Raw genomic sequence first — 20697 nt, forward strand, 5'->3', positions numbered from 1 at the left:
TATGAACTGTTTGACAAATTTACTTATCCATTCTGATTATAAGTTTTATTAGATGGATTTTATAGATTTTAAATTAACTTGTACTAAATAAATCTAGAAATTTATTTATAGAAGATTGGTTATGAATGAAACTTATTCACTTATAGTGGAGTGTATTTTTTTTATCGTTTAATATACGATACATTACACAATCTTCTAAAAAGATTATATTCATACATTCACAATTGTCACGGACACAGCCTCTTGACTATCTGTCGACCGTGTGGCACTAGTAATTTCATCCCTATTACTAGTTCAGCCTTAACCTCGATTGCTAGCTCCCACGCTAGGCAACGTTATGCAGCGGAAAAACAGGACCTTGCACAAATGCAAAGTGAGGAAAACACTCTTTATTAAGAAAAGAATGCTTTACAAAGGCTAGAACACAATAAGCACTCACACTTGCTTACACTCTTGTGTCTTAGGATTTGTCAACTTATCTATGTTACAAATGAACCCTTCCCTCCTATTTATAGGCAACCTAGGAAGGTTCTAGAAAACTTTACACAAATCAAATCCTAGAATAATCTAGAAAAACAACAAATAAGAAAGATAAAGAAAGATTGAGACATTTCTAAGATGTCCCTAGAAGCTTCTCGGACCATTCCCGCATATTCCGGAATATTTCCCGTACCTTGGCAACCTAGGAAGGTTCTAGAAAACTTTACACAAATCAAATCCTAGAATAATCTAGAAAAACAACAAATAAGAAAGATAAAGAAAGATTGAGACATTTCTAAGATGTCCCTAGAAGCTTCTCGGACCATTCCCGCATATTCCGGAATATTTCCCGTACCTTCTGTACTATTCTGACACGTCCCGGCACATTTCGGCACGCTCCGGACAAATCTGGCACGTTCCGGAAGTTTCTGGCCCGTTCTGGCACGCTCCAGGCCCGTCTGGAATTTTCTGGGCCCGTAGCTCGGCAAACAGAGGCTCTGTCGGCAGGCTTCCTCGCAGCTCCTGGCCGTCGCTCGCAGCTCCTTGCAGTCCCTGGGCCTGCTGCCTGCTTGCCCCGCACGAACAGAGGCTAAATGTGCCTGCTGGCACGCACACGGGCCCGACGGCTCCAGCTCGGGCCCGCAACTTTCCACCATGGCAATTTTTGCCATACTTAATATTTCTCCCGCACATCCTTGAGCATATAACTCCATAATGATCCCAAGGAACCACATGCCAAATATGAAGACATTTGGAATCGTCTAGACATACCTTTGAAAAACATGTGGTGAGTGGGGCTTGGCAATGTCTGCAGACATTAATGATTCCAAGACTTTTGATCTTCATATCTTTCTTTAAATCGCACGAAATCTGCACCATTTCTCCAAATCACAATGTATTTCTCTTATTCCTCTCTTCATCTCTTGATTTTGCAACTTCCTAATCCTAGAAAACAAAGTCATGGTTCTTCATCTTCCATTTCCTGCTCGTTCGAAAAAATGGTGAATCTACGTTATTTTCATCGTTTTTCCCAGTTTATCATATTGGGTTCATAAAAAAATGTAAGTATATGCTGTTTTTTCTACGTTTTCCCCCATAAATCCACTTAGCATATGCGGTTATCGCGAGGTCTTCGGGGAGAAATTTATCGATTTCACTTCGCGAAACGCTGATTACGCAAAGTTTGCGAGGTAATTTGATAAATTTCTCTCGCAGACTCCGCGAATTCAGAGTTTTGCGAAGCCAGAGCGTCACATTTCTCCTCGCAGACTCTGCGAAATCATTGTTTCGCGAAGTCAGAGCGTCACATTCCTTGCACATTTATGTTCGCATACTTAGCGAATCGTCGTTTCGCGAAGCCAAATCTTCCTTTTTTCTGACTAACACGATTAAATTTTTCTGAAGGTGGTTGAATACGTAATATTCATTCCTGGAAGCCGATGTGTTAGGGTGCCATGAGAGACATCCATTCGAAAACGCCTGGACTTCCAACCGTCAGTTGTGAATAAGAGTGTACACCGTGGGACACGTCCATCCCTCTGTGGTTAATAATAACCTATGTATAATGAAGTGATTTGTTAGGAGTTTATTGTGGCAATCTTAGTGAATAGTAGCCTATGTATTATGAGATGATTTGTTAAGAGTTTATTGTGGCAATCTTATTGTAAATTTTGATAATGTTATGATTTTAATGTTAGAATCCTTTGTTGTTTGCAATTTTTTGTTATATACCACTTCGCGAATTAGCTACAAAACATATACAGGCTTCGCATATGCGAATTAAATTCATCAAATAAATCAAACTCTAACTTCGCAGACTTTGCATATGCGAACTAAATTCATCAATTATTATGAACATTAGCTTCGCAGGCTTCGCATAATATGGAATTTGCGAAGTCAGACGGGAGGGGACGAGACGCGCGTAAATATTGAGGGTATTATGGGAAAGTCACACAAAATCAGTCTAGATATGTAGTAGGTTGAGTAAATGAGTTTAATGTGTAAATGGATCTTCCATTTGACCTAGTTTTGTAATTTTCCCCTTAAAAAAATAAACTAACTAATTCCTTATTAAGGTTGACAATTTTTTAGCGTCATAATATGATTTGGAGATAATTTCAAAAAGTAATGTGTTTTCATGTTTTCACTCTAATGTAATTTTTTTTCTTGCAAAAAAGAGAATTGGAGTCATATAGAATCACTTATTATGATTTTTCAGGAAGAGAAATATTAATTTTGAAATTAACCATATAATTTAGAATAACTACATTTATATCTATATAATTATGTGGAAAATACAAATCACTTAATATGATTTTTCATGAAGAGAAATTGTACGGTGCTTTGATTGTATTACACATCCAAATGGCTTCTGGATATCTCTTAGTTTAGTTTCTAGTGGGAGGCTGGCTGTAAGTTGTTATCAGATGTCTTCGGGGCAACTCTTCTCTTCCTCACTACTCTTCTAATCTCCCACATTCATGGGTCTGCCATAGAAGTAACATTTTCCTAGGTAGGTTCAAGGGGCTCCTCATTATGCAAGGCCAATTGGAGTTTGCGTTTGGCTACGTTAGACTTTGAGGATGTGTTAGACCTATTGCTCGAGCTCACATTCCCTATTGTTGTTCTATTTAGACCCTTCCAGGTTCCATAGGATTTACGATTAAAAGGAGAGGCTCTTAGGATAAGGATGAAAGGCCAGTTATCACCTACATGTTCCTGGTCTTTTGTCATACAATCATTCAACATATATCCAATCAGACCACATGGATAGCAAAAGTTTGGAAGGTTTTTGTACCTAAAATAGACCTAGCAAGTCGTCCCCACGCTATTACGGATGTACGTCCCCCTTGCGAGTGTCTTATTAACGTCAATCTCCACGCGTACCTTGATACTGCTGCCCAAGGTTCCAATATCCTCCTGTTGGATCATAATAACATTGCCAATTTTGCTAGCCACCAGGTGAATGGAGCGATGGTCTCTTCTGTTCAATAGAAGATCATGTATTCTTACCCAAAAACTGCAATGGTTTATTTCAATTTTTTATGGTTATTCAAAATCTTGCACCTCTATCATGAGAATTAGCTGTCTATCAAATTGCCATGGTCCGTTCAGCAATACCCATTTTTTATCCCTTGGACTTTCAAATAAACATATGGAAGTGCCTTTACCTGCATCCTCGAGCTTGAAGTCATCAGAGATTTTCCACATACCTGAGAGTGCCTAATGGGGCCGGCACCTCCCAACCCCGGCACCACCTCGGAGTAGAGTGATTATAGGGCTCCTCCATCCCCGAACTTTCTCAATTGGGCAGCCTAGCTAAAAGAGATGGAAGGTGCCCAGCCCAATGAGCCAGACTCGTTTTTTTACTTAAGTCTATTCTCTACGTTGTTTTGAGAGGACTTAAGTAAAAAAAAAAAAATCTTACATATAAATTCACTTTTCAAAATATGAAGTCATAATTTTGAATTATATCAAACTAATAAAAACATCATTTTTAATCTATTTTAAGAATTAGAGTTTATAAATTAAGAATCTAGAATATATTGTCCATGGTTTAAAATTTATTAATTAGAGTTTAGAATTATTAAATTAGAATGTAAAAACATAGTCTATTTATGAGATATAAAAAATAATGACATATTCGAATATTCGAAATTAAGTTTAATAATTTGATTTAATTACAAATTACAATTTTATAGTTAGTCATCAGATTCATGTGGGAAGCCCAAACCCAGTCAATATCTAGCCCAACCACCCCTCCTTGTTTTCTTTTATTCTCGTCCCTTCATTACCCAAATCTGTCACCGGTTCACCACTTTTCGTTTCGACTCTAACTGTTGCACATAGTCGTTGCTCTTTCATCTGCTCCGTTCAAATATTTTTTTATTGTAAATTATCGTTTTAATTAAATTTAGGTTACTGTTATGTATTTTGTATTAAAAAATGGTTTGATTAATTGAGGATTTAATTTGATGTTTTTTAAATTAGTATTATTATTTGATTGTTTAATTTAATTTAGCTATGAAAATCTTAATTGATTAGAAATTTAATAGATTTAGGTTTATGATTAAATTGAAAATATTAATTGATAAATTTAGGGATTTAATTGATAAATTTAGGTTACAAATTTAAGGGTTTATGGTATATATTAAATTGAGTTAATTATTCTGATATAAATTTAGGAGGTTTTACTGTGGTATTTAGCTTTTTATCCACATAGATTAAATAGCAGTAAAAAATATAAATAAAAATTACTAAGGCAAAAGAAATAAAAAAAAATAAACATGAGTATAACCATTCCTTCAATTGGATTTTAAGCAAAATTATCATAGTTTATTTTATAACTGAAACCAGTTAAGAATAAAAAAAAAGTAGTTGAAATTACAGATTTTATTGAAGACTAATTTTAAATTAAGGGGATGTTTGGTAGCTCATTTTCATGCTCTTTTTTTTATTTTTCACTTCAAAAAGCAGAGTTTTATGTGTTTGACTAGTGACATCCTATTTGTATTTTACTATTGAAAATTAGTCTTTTGCAAAAGCAGAGAATCTATGTTTTTTTGGAAAAGTAGCTTTTTTCAACAACAAACAATATGTAAAACAAATGGGTCCTAAGATTTTACTCGGGATTGAAAATTACAGATTTCACTGAGATCATTCCCACGAGACACTTTTAATTAATATTTTGAAATTTAGTAAGGACAAAGTGAAAAAAGAGCTCGTCTTCTAATGGTGATATTATTAATGATACCCGAAGAATGTAAAGCAAATGACGAATACCATACTCAAATAAGATTTACAATAAGGAGCCGATGTTTGGTTAAAGGCTATTCTCAATTAAAAAATCACAATTTCCAGTAGACAAAATTTATTAATAAAAATATGAGCTTTTAAAAACATTAGTTTGATAGATTTCCTTATTTAGTGTATCTAAAAATGTTACATTTTGTTTGTATTGTTATTTGTTTGTTGGGTAATAAAAGTGGGGATGCTGCTTTTATATATATAAAAAAAATTGGTTATACTAATTGGAAAAATGTTTTGAAATTCTTTTTATTGTTTAGGAAGGAGACACATCCGGTTCATACAATGGTGCTAAAGTGAAGTTTGATCTATACCTAAAAACCAAACAAAAAATGTGAATTATATGTTATCATCAAAATGTTAAAAAAAGGAGGTTCAATATGGCACTCGGTTAACAACGTTTTTACATGTTATTCGATGTTTTTTGAAGGCAAGTTTGACATTTTGAGAACACGATGAGTCTGAAATATCGAAGCGGTCATTTCTCCCACTTATCAAATAATTTTGTAAGCATTCTAAAAAGTTAGTAAAGTACAACAATCAAATGCTCCAAATAATAATCAATTGACTGAAATTACAATTAAAAAAGACTAGAAGATTGTGCTATTAAAACAAAAAAAATTATTCTCAACGAGATTGAAGATAAGTTCTTTTTTCTTTTGATCGATGTGAATTGTTCAGTTAAAGAGCAAGTTGGTGTGGTTTTGAGATTTGAATGGTCGTGATCAAATAACTTCTTAGGATAGTAGTACATGTTAGTGACACGACCACAAATTGTTTGAAAAAGACTATTAATGCTTTCTTTGTAAGTAATAGATTATAACTTTTGAAGTTTAGAGATCAAGATTATGATAAAACTTCTAGTATGCGTGGGGAACTTCATGGACTAAAAATACTTTTTTGATATTCATAAGTCGGACCAAATGACTCATTATATTTACAAACTGTCTTAAGTGACGCAATTATAAGATCTCATTTTCAAATGGTTTCCTCACAACATCTTCAAGAGTACTCTGATTTCACAGTAAAATTCTTTATCAAAGATGCAGAAGTTGAAAGAAAGGTGGATTAAGACCTATGTTCTTACCAAATAAGCCCACAAAGCCCAAAGACTCTAACCACTCTACATCCTACTATATATCTCTCCATAGGTGCAAGTTATGGTTACTCTCTATATACTTGATATACTTCTACTAATTTTGACATCCCGAATGTAAAAAGGGATCATCCCGAAGCACGATCCGAGTGTAAAAAGGAATCATCCCGAAGCAGGACTAACAACTAGATAACATCAACAATTCAACAACCATAATATTTACTATCCATAGACAACAATCGACCAGACCATTAAATTGAAATTTAACAATTATGCAAACAATGGTGCAATTTCACTTGCACCCTGAAACGGTCAAAGAAAACAAACAAAACGACATAAACAATGACAAAATATTTATAGCAAATAAAAGAATTTATATATTGAATTAAATTTCAAAAAAGAAAAGAAAAAAAAATTGCCACTACCCACGTGACCATGTACATTACCTCTTCACTCCAAGAGGGGGAATCAAGGGAAAAAAAAAATGAAGTCTTGGGTGAGCTAATATCTGACCCCCAAAAGAGAAAAAAAATGTATTTTTATTTAATTCATCATTATTTAATTTTTTTTTTTGTTGGTTTCCTAAAATGAGTCTGTTTAATACGAAATGGGCTGGAATGGGCCTGTAATGGGCTCTAGTACAGGAAAACTTCAACACTGGAATTTCTTACTTGAAGGCAAAGCGGGCACGCTTGAGCCAGTTGGTCACATTCTGTACAAAGACAGAGATGCCGACACGGCAGCACCACCACCGTCGCCGCTCTTTTCTGGCACCCTTTACAACTGGGCCCACCTGACACTGTTACCCTCTCCGGGTCCACATACGCCGATTCCGCATCCTCCGCCTGCCCTTCTACTCCCCCGCCGGATGAACCTAGACCACCATCATCCCCCCCTCTCCTGTTATCCTGCACCACTCCTCCGTTCATTATAGCTTGCTGTAATTGTGCCTGCAACGCCGCCGCCGTAGCCTCCTGCGCCCTTGCCTTCGCTTGCCAAACCTGCGCCTCCACGCTAAGTTGAGTGGCGCGTGCTTCTAACTCAGCGTTGCGCCGAGCGGCCTTCTCCACTTCCGCCTCTTTCTCCCTCAATCTTCTTCCGATTGAATCCTCCGCTGCGCTTATTAGCGCACGATAGTGCCTGTGCCTCTTCTCTGCTAATGTGCGCCTCAACTGCTCTCCCTGTACGGAACATAAACCATCCCTCAAAACTCAATTTTTTTCCCCTTTCCCCCAATTGAGTAGATAAAAGAGAAGAAAATCATACCTGCGCCTGAAGGAATTGATCAATTTCTTCTCTCTGGCGTTTAATCTGAGAGGTAAAATCTTCCGATAGTAAAGATAAGATAGTAGAAGAGGATTGGCAGAGGAAATTCTGTTGCTGTTGCTGTTGCTGTTGTTGATAATGTTGATTTTGCTGAATTTGTTGGTCGCCGAAGGACAATCGGAGGCCAGTTGAAACGACATTCTGTTGAGATTGATTATTATGAAGTTGAGAAAGATCAATCAAGTGAGAAGTTTGTTGCTGCAAAGAAAATGGATGGATTGGCGTGGCGGTAGTTATTCCGGCAGTTGTTGATGAAGCGACTTCTCTTGCTCTCTTTCTCGGATTACTATTATGATGATTATTATTAGCCCCTGTTTTCCATATCCAGATTGATTTCAATCCTCAGAAATTCCCAGAGAGACACAAAAATGAAAAGAACAAGCAACAGTAGATGCTAACCTCCATTAGTGAAAAGCATAGGAGATTGATCAAGAAAGGCTCCGGGATGCGGTTGCAATGAGTAATCAAGACCGTCTTGGGCGTTTCTGCAAATAGGAATGAAAGAAAACAGAGTTAAAGAAATGAAGAAAGAGAGTAAAATAAAGATTGAGAGAGATTAGAAGAAAAAGAGGAAGGAACCTGTTGAGAAGGAGAACATTGGAAGGGTATTGAGCTTGAACAGCCATTGATATGATATGATATTGAAGAAAAGGGGGAACAAGTGTGAGATGTAAATAGGGAAGAAAAAGAGCAATAAACGCTAACACATAAGAAGCATGAAAAGAAAAGATGCCCCTGAAGCTAAGGCGGACTCTTCAATGAAAAAGAGAGAGAGAGAGAATTGAAATAAAAACAAATTAAATTTCTTTTGTACAGAAGGAAGGAGAAATAGAGAAGTGATGAATGAATCAATGAATCCCCAACTGCCTTTTCATATGCCTTTGCCTTGTTATCGTCTCATCATCATATTTTCCATTTTTCACCTAATAATTTAATTCAATTTCTTCTTCCCCCAATTCTTTTCATTTATACTTTCTTCCTCCCTCCCTTTGCGTATGGTATGGTAAATAAATAATAATGTTGTTTGTTTCTCTCTCTAGAACAATAGAGATTGAAACGAATGAGTCCAAGAGAGAGAGAGACACCTTCCCTTATTATGCTCTTTCTTTTTTATTTGCTTTCTCTTCTTCTTCTTCACCACTCCCTTTTCATTCATTTACTTACTTCCTACTACCTACCTACTTTTCTTTTTTTCTACTTACATTTTTCTAACATTATGGGTCTGTTTGGTTCAGCTGTTAGCTAATAGCTGTTGCGGTTGCTGTTAACTATTTGCAGTTGCAGTAAGCTGTTAGCTGTTTGTTATTAGCTGTTTAATTACTAGTGTTTGGTAAAATTATATTGAACTGTTGCTGTTCGGATTTAAAATGTCTAAAATGGATATGTTTTAAATTAATCAACGATGAAATTATAAAAGGAAAAATGTGAAATTAAAAAACATGGTACAGTTTTACTCATAACGTTGACAGCTAAGAGAAATTTTACCTCTAACATTGGCAAATTGGGTCGATTTCAGATATTATTAAAAAAACATAGATATTTTATTTCATATTCAACACGAATTGCACATACCAATAGTTCTAAAAAAAATCTATATTTTTTGTGATTTAATAATAAATTTGAAAATTAATATTTATAAATTCGTCGAAATAGTTGAAATTTTTTTTTGTTCAACTCGTACAAAAGACAATATATTTTTTATTTTCTTAAAAAAAAATCACGTCTAATTATATGTTTGCGATCTGTTACTAACAATGATAAAGTGGTGCACATGTGAAGTGTAGATGACAATATTCATGACCAAGAAGACAGTTTGATAAATTATTTCTCAAATTGACCCAACCTGTCAATGTTAGGGGTAAAATTGCTTTTGACTGCCAATATTAGGGGTATAATTGCACAATTTTAGACATTAAAGGTAAAATTGCTCATAGCTACAAATGTTAGGGATATTTTTGTACCATATCCTATTATAAAATAAAAAATGTGTTACGCAAATTAATAAAAATAATTTATATAAAAAATAAAAAAAATTACTGAACGCAACAAAACCTTGTTCTTCCGGTAATTATGTTGTAGAAATATAAATAATGTTAAAGAATAAACATATTTTGTGGAAATAAGAAGGATAATTTTGTCAATAATAAATAACTACAAACAGCTGTTTATGAAAAGCTCCAAATATGAGCTTTTCGTAAAACGCTCCAAAACGTTGCAGTTCCAGAGAAAACGCTAAACGCTACGGTTATATAAACCTAACCAAACGCTATATTTCTTGCGGTTTGGAGTGAAACGCTAAACGCTCATCCGAAAAGCTGAAACAAACACCCTCTATATTAAAAAAAAAACTTAATACACCATTTGTCCCTGAATTTATCAAAAAATTCGATTGATCTTAAGGCCCGTTTGCTTTAGCTACTGTTTTCTGTTACGGTTTGCTGAAAAAAACTGCTTTTTCAAAAAGCAGAGGTTCTCTGCTTTTGTAAAATACTACTTTTCAGAGGTAAGAGTCAAACATGAGATCACTAACCAAACACTTAAAACCTTCATTTTCGAAGTGAAAATGCAAATAGAGCATGAAAACAGCTAACAAACACCCCCTTATAATCTTTCGCAGTGTCTCGATATCCCTAAACTTGTTTAAAACGTCTCAATAGTCCACTGACTTGATTATAATGTAATCAATTAATCATTCGGTTGCAAAACTAAGAAGAAAGTTCTTACTTGTTCAACTGTAAAACTTGTCTTCTCTAATATTAGAACTGTATACTCTAACTTTGGTTGTTTTACTTTTCCAAAACACGTGCAACACACTTTCCGTATGTATTACAGTGTTTTAAAAAGGGGACCGGACCGACCAGTTGGAACGTGAACCAACCATGAGTATGATCTGGTTATAGATTCTACGGTTTAACAATGTTAAACCGGATTGAACCGGGATCAAACCGATGAACCAAATTAATTTATTATATAATATATTTATAATATCATTCGGTTAAACCATTCTGGTTCAATCGATTGAACCAGTAAATCATTAACCCAATCATCATTCCGGTTTGATATAACATTGTTTTTTTTTATAATCGGGTGATTAATTTATTATATTTTACGTAAGTTTGAAAGGCTATTTGGATATTTTATTAAAGTTTAAGGAGGTTTGGGAATATTTGAAAAAGTTTAGGTGGGAAATGATGTATTAAGGGTAGAAAAACAAAGGTGGGTTAAAGAGTACGATAGTAGTGGTTATAAGTTGGGGGGTTCCTCTGCCTCTGAGTTTGTTTGTATTATGGTCCCATATGCCATATGCTTCTCTCTCTCGCCAGCTTTCTTTTCTTTTCTTTTTACTTATTTATTATTGATATCGTCTCGTCTGAATTTATTGTTTAGAATTAATTATTAGGCACTACAATTCATGTGAATAAATTAATTAATTAAAATCACAATTAATTTCTAGATGTTTGCTTATAACACATTCCAAGTATGAAAGCTAAGCTATCTTATTGTCTATATTTGAAAATACTAAAAAGAAAAGAAAAGAAAGAATAATCCACGTAAATTGATGCACATTTTGTGATACATCATTCTTTAATTAATTTTAGAATCTTATCTTAGAAAGTAAAGAAAAGAAAAGATCAAAATGGTTCCAATCTAATAGCAAGATTGCTGGCTTCATTTCTTTTAAAGATTGCTGTGTTTGATCAAGATTTGGTCAAATTTTTATTATGCAATTAACTCTTCTATATATACATATATCCATATTTTAAGGCTGCAACAACTATCTCATTTTCAAAATTTTTAGTTTAACTTTTACAGATAATTATGCGTTACTATTAACCCTATTCAAGTGGTTATAATATTCTTGCTCCTTTTAATTAGCCTATTCACCAAACAATAACTTCATTTTCAATTATCATTTAATAAACCAAATAATTACTAATTCTTATCAAAGAAATCTCGGATAAGTTATAAAACTCATCTTTAATTTTCAGATGAGAAATTATATAGCTATAAAACCAATTTAGTTTTATAGAAATACTCTATAGGTGAACATTTATATAGGTTATCCGTGTTACCTATTATTTGGTTACATTTGATTTGACCCTTGATCTATTACGATTGGTGAAATTTCACACAATTTGTATTAAAACTTAACCAAATCATTATCTTATTGATAAGTAACAATATTTTAACACTCGAACGTAATAGATTTTAGTTTGTAATTTGTTTTTTATTTTTTTAATCTAATTAATTATTTCCACAAAATGTGGTAAAAAAAACTTTAAGAAATATCAAGTGTGAAGCTCAAGTGTCAAAATATTGTTATTTGTCAATGAGATAACGATTCTATTAAGTATTCATACAAATTGGGTGAAATTTCACCAATTGGGATAAGTTAGAGGCTAAATGTGACCAAATAATAAGTCAGGGGCCAAATGATAAAATTTTGAATAGATTAGGGATCAAATAATGCTTTAAGCTTTTTAGAAACAATTACATAGTACCTCAATTTTTTTATTTTCATCAACTCTTTAGTCCTTATGTTTGAGTCAATGCTCAAATTAGACTAAACAAAAATTAAAATACTAAAATTACCCTTTATCCTATGTTTTAATAATAAAATAATTATTTTTCTATTTTCTATTTTCTTTCTTACTTTTAACAACTTTCCCTATGATATACATGACTTCAGTTATGATGCGAAGAAAAAAGCCTAAATTGAGAAGTCCAAGCCTAAGCCCAGACTTTGAGTTGGAGCCAGAAGTGAAGCATTTAAATTTTGTAAAAGTTTAGAAATCTTATAGGATTGTACTAGAATAGCCTATGTCATGTCATGTTACTTTATGTATTTATATATTTATTTACTCCACAGCATTCAAACTGCGCGTTTAAATCCATGAGCTGTTAGAAGCCGTTCAAAAAGCCGCTTTAAAATCAATAAATAAAGTCCCTCAATAGCAAGTTGATAAATACTTTCCACAAACGAACCTTGTCAAGGCATTGACTTCCAACAAGGTCTGTGCCAAAGTCGGGTGCGTTGGGACATCTTTGTAAGGCAAGGGTTAGGATATTGGATACACCTAACTTCGGGTTGGTGGTTTGACTTAATGTGGACCCCAAACATACTTTGGTCCTAAGCATAGATTGGGAAGTGCCAAAGTATTAAATATTTTTCCCTTCAATCCGAGAGTTAAATAGGATGTAATCAGATAGTTCTACCTAATTTACATAGAGTGTACAAACTTAGTCTCACTAAGTCGAGGCCAAATAGGAATCTCGGCTCACTAAGTTAAAGCATACGACAACATGAATTGAGTTATAGGGATAATAATTCATTTAGTGAGAAGAAACAAAAGACCTAAAAAGATGAACCAACTTTATTTTTCTATGTAGACTTGGTAAATGGCAAATACTAACTCTGTTCCTTAAGGCACATCCTTGAGAAGGACAAACTCAATGGGCAGAACTTTACTGACTGCTCGAAATCTATAGATAGTGCTTATCCAGGAGCAAAAAGAATATGTTCTGAACCGAGATTTTCCTTCCATCCCCATCCAGAATGCTACTTAGGAAGTGTTGGACATTTACGAGAAGCATAAGAAGGAGTCACATGATGTGACCTGTCTTATGCTAGCAACAAACTGAATTGCAAAAAAAAGTTCATAGACCAATATGTAGACCTAACAGTTATTGTGTTTGGGTCGTGTTCATGTCGTGTCATTTCGGGTTCGTGTTAACGAGTAAACCCAAATCCAACCCAAAAACTTTCGTGTCACAATCGTGTTGACCTGTTCGGATTATTGTCGATTTAGTGTCGTGTTAACTTTAAAAGTTAGATTGTAGCTATTGTATGATCAATTAAAGTTCATTAGATGTATTAAACCTATCATACAGATGGAACGTTTATCATTGAAATGATGAAACACCCATCATTCCAGTGTAATATGCATCTTTATTCAAAGACCTTATAATCAATAACAACTAAACACAACATATGAGATTTATTTGAATATATCATATTGGATATGATACATTCAAATACATATTTAGAATCTTAAATATTGTTGTTCATTGAGAACATATTGTATGTTGCTCAAATGAGACATTTCCTTAAAAGGTGGCATCATCACTTCTAGAAAATTAGTGGGAGCAATAAGGAGACAGAATTCAAGCAAAGAAAACTCATTAGATGAGTGCTTTAAAGGCAACTCCTAAATTCACTAGAACACACCAATCCAATGAAGCTCGAATGAGATATTTTTCTCCAAAAGCTAGTGTGAGCACGAATTGGATCCTTGCAAAGTTAAAAACTAATTTTAAAAGTCATTTAAATAACAAGACGTGTTTCTTTTTGTATGTTCCAAACAACACATTGTTCATTAGTCTATTTTAAAATGCCAAGTATATCGAAGAATATTAATGGACTAAGATTAAAAGCTACAATTCATACTTTTCATCCTAGTGGCAGTAAAGATCTTCACGTGATGGAAACAGGAGTGATGCATAAGCTTTAGGAGCCCTAGTCACAATAAAATCCATAGAGGATCACATATCAATTCATATCTAATAGAACTATTAACTATAAGCCAATAATCTATTAAGTCTGCTTACTTGTCTAAACTGATTAGTAGACTATCCAAGATTAATGATCTGCTCATATTTGGTGGTTGATGACATGGTCAAGTGAAACCGTGAGGCAACAAGATATTAATTTAAATATCTCTGGTCTGTTACTATCGTGAGAATAACAACTAACTAAATACTAGTATGTGCTTTGATCGTAATGTATTTCATCGATTACAAACATTGAATGTCAAATCAGGGGCATTAGGATTTATGAAATAGTAAGCTCTAGATTGATCCATGAGAACACCACATGATTAAGATTGTCATAGGTGGTTCATGTAACTTTGATTGATCGCCTAATGGGTCCATGACTGGGTGCAAAGTATGGGTTCAGTTGAGGGTATTATACACCATGCTTAGAAACCATGAGCGAAGTGAGGGATTATTTAATCTCTTATTAGGATGAGATATCACCAACCATTTGATTAGTGGGACTAAGAAGCGTGTGGACATACCTGAATGACGCAATGTGTAATTGCTTATTTGAACTTATCAGTTCACTAGAGATTAAGGAAATGTCCGAGCGAAAAATGAGGGTGACTTAACCATGCCTCTTACTAAACTTGATATTGTAAAGAAAAGGATTATTAAGAAGTTACTATTAGGTTTTCGAAGGTTACATACAAGATTTCTATCTGAATGAATTATCATAAAGGTCAGCTAAAACCTTGTATGATCAGTAAAACGAATATGATGTTCGTTCTAACCACCATCTCTAGATAGCCTAGCAGGATCGCTTGCAGAAGAGACTGGATAATAATATAAGGTTTCTGGCAATGTCTTAGCTTTCATGCCTAACACGATTTCTTGAATTTAAAAGCATTATATCATTGGTGTGTGGACCTAGGTAAACTGAGAAATTTAATTAGATTGCATTATAGTTTAGCCTGACCCATATTTTTTTTTATGAAAATGCATATATATATCTCCATTAGATACAAAAAGAACAGGTACAACAAGAAAAGGAAAAGGAAAAAGTAAAAAACCTTACAAAATCCACAATGGGACGAAAATGACTACAAAAACCATTAAAAGCCATAAAAGGTACAAAACACATAGAAAAATAATAAAACATATGCTTCATTGAAATCCAAATCCGTAGAAAAGCAACTGCAATCGAATCTTCATCATTTAGGCCATTCCGAACATTCGGATCTGAGTCCTTTCTTTTGTTACAACCACGTAGATATATTGATCCACGTATAAAATAAATCGTTTCCGCTCTTGCTAAATCCGAAAAAGGTATAAATAGTAGAATAATGGAGAATAGATACAATTCAAATGGATAAAGAGATCCAATAAAATATATAAACACTGACTGAAAAGAAATACAATAAAGAAAAATTACAGTAAACCTAACCCGTTAGGAGGAAGAAGAAGGAACTTCCTTCTTCCTTTTTAAAGTAGATCCACAAAAGATAAAAAAAGCTTGAAGATCTTGACAAAAAAATAGTAAGAAGAGAGAGAGAGAGTATTTGGTAGTTGGAATGAGATAGCCTGACCCATAATTAATTAAATAAAGAAAAGGGCCAAATTGTCTAACTAGATTTTTAATTTAATTAGATTAAATTGGCAATACAAATTTAGATAATTTTATGCATGTGTGTGTATATATATACAAACTATAATGTATATACAGTTATATTTTTTTTTTATAGTTTATCCAATTTTTCGGTTTGTGGGTTGTCGGGAACCCTTTAGGTGGATAATGTAAAGTAATAATAATATTGGACATTATTCTTTACATTTATTTATATTTATATATAAACTAAACTAATTAATTAAAAGAAAGTTTATACTATAGAGAAGTGTCGCCAAATATTTATGTAACTTTCGAGAACCTAATAGTAACCTCTCAAGTAATCCATTGCTATTGGATATGAAGTCCAGCACGAGGCACAATTAAGTCATCCTCATCTGTTGCTCGGATATTTCTTGATCTCTAGTGAACTAATGAGTTTGAATGAGAAATTACACATTGCCCCATTCGGGTCTGACCACACGCGTCTCAGTCCCACTAGTCAAATGTCCATTGATATCTTATCTTTTTCAGAGATTCAGCAAACCCTTGCTTCACTCACGGTTTCTGAGCATGATATACAATCCACCCAACTAAACCAATACTTGGCACCTTGTTATAGGCTCGTTAGACGATCAATCAAAGTACAATGCAAACCATCTATGCCCTATAGTGAACTTGGTCTAAGGATTCAACCTAGAGTGTTACATAAGAACCACCTATGACTATTCTGACTATGTGGTGTTCTCAAAACAAATTGATCCAAGGCTTATTATTTCATAAGCCATGATTTCCCTAATTTGACATCTAATGTTTGTAACTTGTGAAACAATATTACAATCAATGTACATACTAGTCTTTAGTTAGTTATCATTCCCATGAAAGTAACAAACCAGAGATATTCAGATTAGTATCTTGTTACCTCACAGATTCACTCGACTAGGTCACCAACCTACTAAATATGAGCATATCATTAATCTTGGAGACTTTATTAATCAGTTTGCACAAGTAAGCTGACTTAACATATTAGTACCTTATAACCTTTCCTTGTTGGCCATCTCGTCGAGCTAGCTAGTTATTGTCGACTCCTCAATCTTCAGTCAGTCAACTCCTTAAGTTGTAATCCCTACGAATCTCCATAAACATCTCACAGAACATTTGTGTTCCGTCTCCAACCAAAAACTTCAGTTATCTGTGTTCTGTCTTGAGAGAGGTGAAAAGGCTCAAGTCTTCTTTACATGGGATGCCTTCAGAACTGAGGTACTTTTTTTGCCATTCTTATTCTTTTTGTCATCTATTTCTGTTGGTTTTCACATATTTGATTGTTTATAAGGGTTTTCATGCTTTTTTGATGAATTTTCCTGGATAACTTATATATTTTTTAAAAGTAATAATTAGCTTGTAGAAATATTAATTTTCACAGATAGGATATCATACTCAAACTAAAAATACAAGTTTAATGAAAGATTAAAAAAAAGAAATTGTTTAAATAGTTTAGTATTAAATGAAGAAATGGTGATTTGTAATTATATATGATGTTTTTGGTACAAGTTTATTTTCATGTTTCTTTTCCCTCTCTTCGTTCTGCTTATACATTTTTTTTTGTTAACTTCCTATTACTTTCATGTATAACACTTGGTTTCCAATTTGTTTGTGATGCTCATCGGACTGATGAAAATATACTAGACATAGGTTAAATTGGATAATTCATGTCTTTATAAAGCTATAACATTTCCTTTTTTCTTTTCACTCACTCATCCATGTCCTTTATTCGTGTCAGTCCAAACTTTTCCTTTTGATAAATGGTTCGTTGAGTTCTATTTTGATTATGTTTGTACATGTTAAAAAGGTCAAAGACTTATCTCCAAATACTGTTTTTAAGTTCCAAACAGTTACTGCAAGACAACAACACTCCTTATCACTGCCTCAGTGTTATACGTTAGTAGTTTAAATAAATTTGGCTGATTCATTTGAATTAATTTCCTAGTTTATTCATTTTCATATATGGTGGTTTTGTTTGTAATGGATCGAGATGATAAGATTTGGTTGGAACTTCCTAAGTATAGTAAGGAGTATGCTAATGGAATAAAGTCATTTGTTGATAATGCATTTGTCAGGTATGCCGATGGAAACCAATTGAAGTGCCCGTGTAAAAAATGTTACAATCGCAAATGGCTTTCTCGAGATCAATTATATGATCATCTAATATGGCATAGTCCATATCCGATTTATGTGATTGGATTTATCAAGTTATGGTTGAAAATATAAGTGGATATGTCGGTGGGATTAACCTTATTTTAGAAAGTAGTTTTGGGGATGATTTGGATACGATGCTACATAACACTTTTAGGCATATAGGCAATGAAATGGAACAAAATGAAGGTGGAGGTAGATATGGAAAAAATGCCGATGCAAATTTTTTTTACGACCTTCTTGAGGATGGAAAACAACCACTGTATCCTGGTTGTGAAAACTTTTCTAATTTGAAGTTCATAATTTGACTTTATCTTTGGAGGTGTACCCATGGAGTTAGCGAGGTTGCATTTTCTGAACTTTTGGCTTTGATTCGTGAAGCCTTTCCCTAAGCAAATGTACCTAAGTCCTTTAATGTTGCAAAATGTATCATTAAAGATTTGGGTCTTGATTACAAAAAAATACATGCATGTCCTAATGATTGCATGTTGTATTGGGGTGAAAATGAAAATGACAGTGCTTGCAAAGTATGTGGCAGTTCAAGGTGGAAAGTGAATGAAGATGGCATTGTTCCTAAAGATAATGGGTGTAAAAAGAAGTCTTCCAAAGTAGTTGCGAAAGTGATGAGATATTTTTCGCTAAAACCAAGGCTACAATGTATGTTCATGTGCAAAGAATTTTCTGAACTAATGATCTGGCATGCTAGAGTATGTAAAAATGATAGGAAGTTGAGACATGCAGCTGATGGTAAGGCTTGGAAGGTTATGGATTCTATGTACCCCCAATTTTCAAGTGAGCATCGTAATATGAGGTTAGGTTTAGCTTCTGATGGTTTTAATCCTTTTCGAACAATGAGTATTTCCCATAGCACTTGGCCAATTATGTTAGTGAATTACAACCTACCCCATTGGCTAAGCATGAAACCAGAAAATTTAATTCTATCAACTATAATTCCCGGCCCCAATTCTCCCGGAAATAATATTGATGTCTACATGCAACCTTTGATCAAAGAGTTAAATGAATTGCATGATATAGGGTTAGAAACACATGATGCACTCATTAATGAAACATTTGTGATGTGAGCAGCTCTATTTTGGACAATTAGTAATTTTCCGGCATATGCAATGTTGTCTGGATGAAGCACTAAAAGAAAATTTGCTTTCCCTAATTGCCATTACAAGACTTCCTCAGTGTACTTGAAACATAGTAGGAAAATGTGCTATATGAACCATCAGATGTTTTTTGATCTTGAAGAGGAAAGTTGGATAAGTGGAGGTTGGATAAGTGTAGATTCAATGGTGATATTGAAGAGGAAAGTGCTCCTATTGAATTGTCTGGGACGGAGATTGATCACTTATTGCATGGATATGTAAATGTGTTTAGAAAACAAAAAAAGAATCAAAAGGCCAATTCTGATGTTCCTTGGAGGAAGAAATCTATTCTATTTGAACTTCCATATTGGAAACACAACATCTCCCACCATAATCTTGATGTTATGCATATTGAGAAAAACATATGTGATAACATTATAGGAACATTATTAAATATTCTTGGGAAGACTAAAGACCATCTTAATGCCCATTTGGATTTACAAGAAATGGGTATTAGAAAGGAATTGCATCCTACTTATTCTGATGATGGGACAAAAAGGAATTATGGGGGTTTCATGTTTTGATATGAAAAATGAAGAAAAAGAAATGTTTTGTTCTGTGTTAAGAAATGCTAAATTTCCATATGGTTGTGCATCCAATATATGTCATTGTGTGCAAATGAATGAGAAGGAAATTTCTGGCTATAAGAGTCACAATGCTCATTTCATCCTTCAATATTTACTCCAATTTTCTATGAAGAAGATTTTGAGGCATGAGGTAGCTATACCTTTGATAAGGTTGGGTGGATTCTTCAAAGCATTGTGTAGCAAAGCTATTGAACTTGATGACTTAAAGAAGTTGCAAAATGACATTTGTTTGACACTTTGCCAACTTGAGATGATTCCCCCTATCATTCTTTGATATAATGGTTCACTTACCAATTCATTTGACTAGAGAAGTCAAGCTTGGAGGTCCGGTGCATAGTAGATGGATGTTTCTAATAGAGCGATATTTAGGGAAGTTGAAGTCATATATTCGCAACAGGAGTAAATCAGAAGGGTCTATAGCTGAAAGATACTTGGCAGAAGAATGTTTAACATTTTGTGCTAGATACTTAGGAGATGGAATGAAGACGAATCAATCAGCCTTCTCTAATTCTTGTAGTCCCACAATGAAAAATGTTGGTTATCCTATAGGGACAAAGAGAAACAAAAATGGAAAATCATTTCATTTGAATGATGATATATGGAATAAAGCTCATTGTTATATTCTTTTCAACTCCCAGAATGACGATGTGGAGAAATACATCGAGTAAGATTCTTATCTATTAATATTCAAATATGTATCTAAGTATTTATTTAATTAGTAAAAAGTGTTTTATTGCCAATCCATAGGGAACATCGCCATATTTTTGAAGGTCATAGAAATGCAAAAAAGATATAAAAGAGTACAAGACCATAGTACAGAATTCCACAAGTAGTTTAGGGAGAAGATTGAAAATAACAATTCAGTTTCAGATGAGATATCATGCTTCGCAAAGGGGCCTAATCGATCAGCCAAGA

General features: G+C 33.8%; 1 protein-coding gene across 1 annotated transcript; it reads right to left on the bottom strand.

Annotated features, from left to right (window-relative positions):
• Positions 1-6718: 6718 nt before the first annotated feature.
• On the bottom strand, positions 6719-8769 carry LOC136233513 (BOI-related E3 ubiquitin-protein ligase 1-like). Its single transcript, XM_066023190.1, has 4 exons — positions 8288-8769; positions 8108-8193; positions 7649-8019; positions 6719-7563 (listed from the first exon to the last, which is right to left on the bottom strand). The coding sequence occupies exons 1-4, from the start codon at positions 8332-8334 to the stop codon at positions 7018-7020; spliced, it is 1050 nt and encodes a 349-aa protein (XP_065879262.1). The 5' UTR covers positions 8335-8769; the 3' UTR covers positions 6719-7017.
• Between the last annotated feature and the right edge of the window lie 11928 nt (positions 8770-20697).

The sequence above is a fragment of the Euphorbia lathyris genome, chromosome 6 (genome assembly GCF_963576675.1).
Source record: "Euphorbia lathyris chromosome 6, ddEupLath1.1, whole genome shotgun sequence".
NCBI lineage: Eukaryota > Viridiplantae > Streptophyta > Magnoliopsida > Malpighiales > Euphorbiaceae > Euphorbia > Euphorbia lathyris.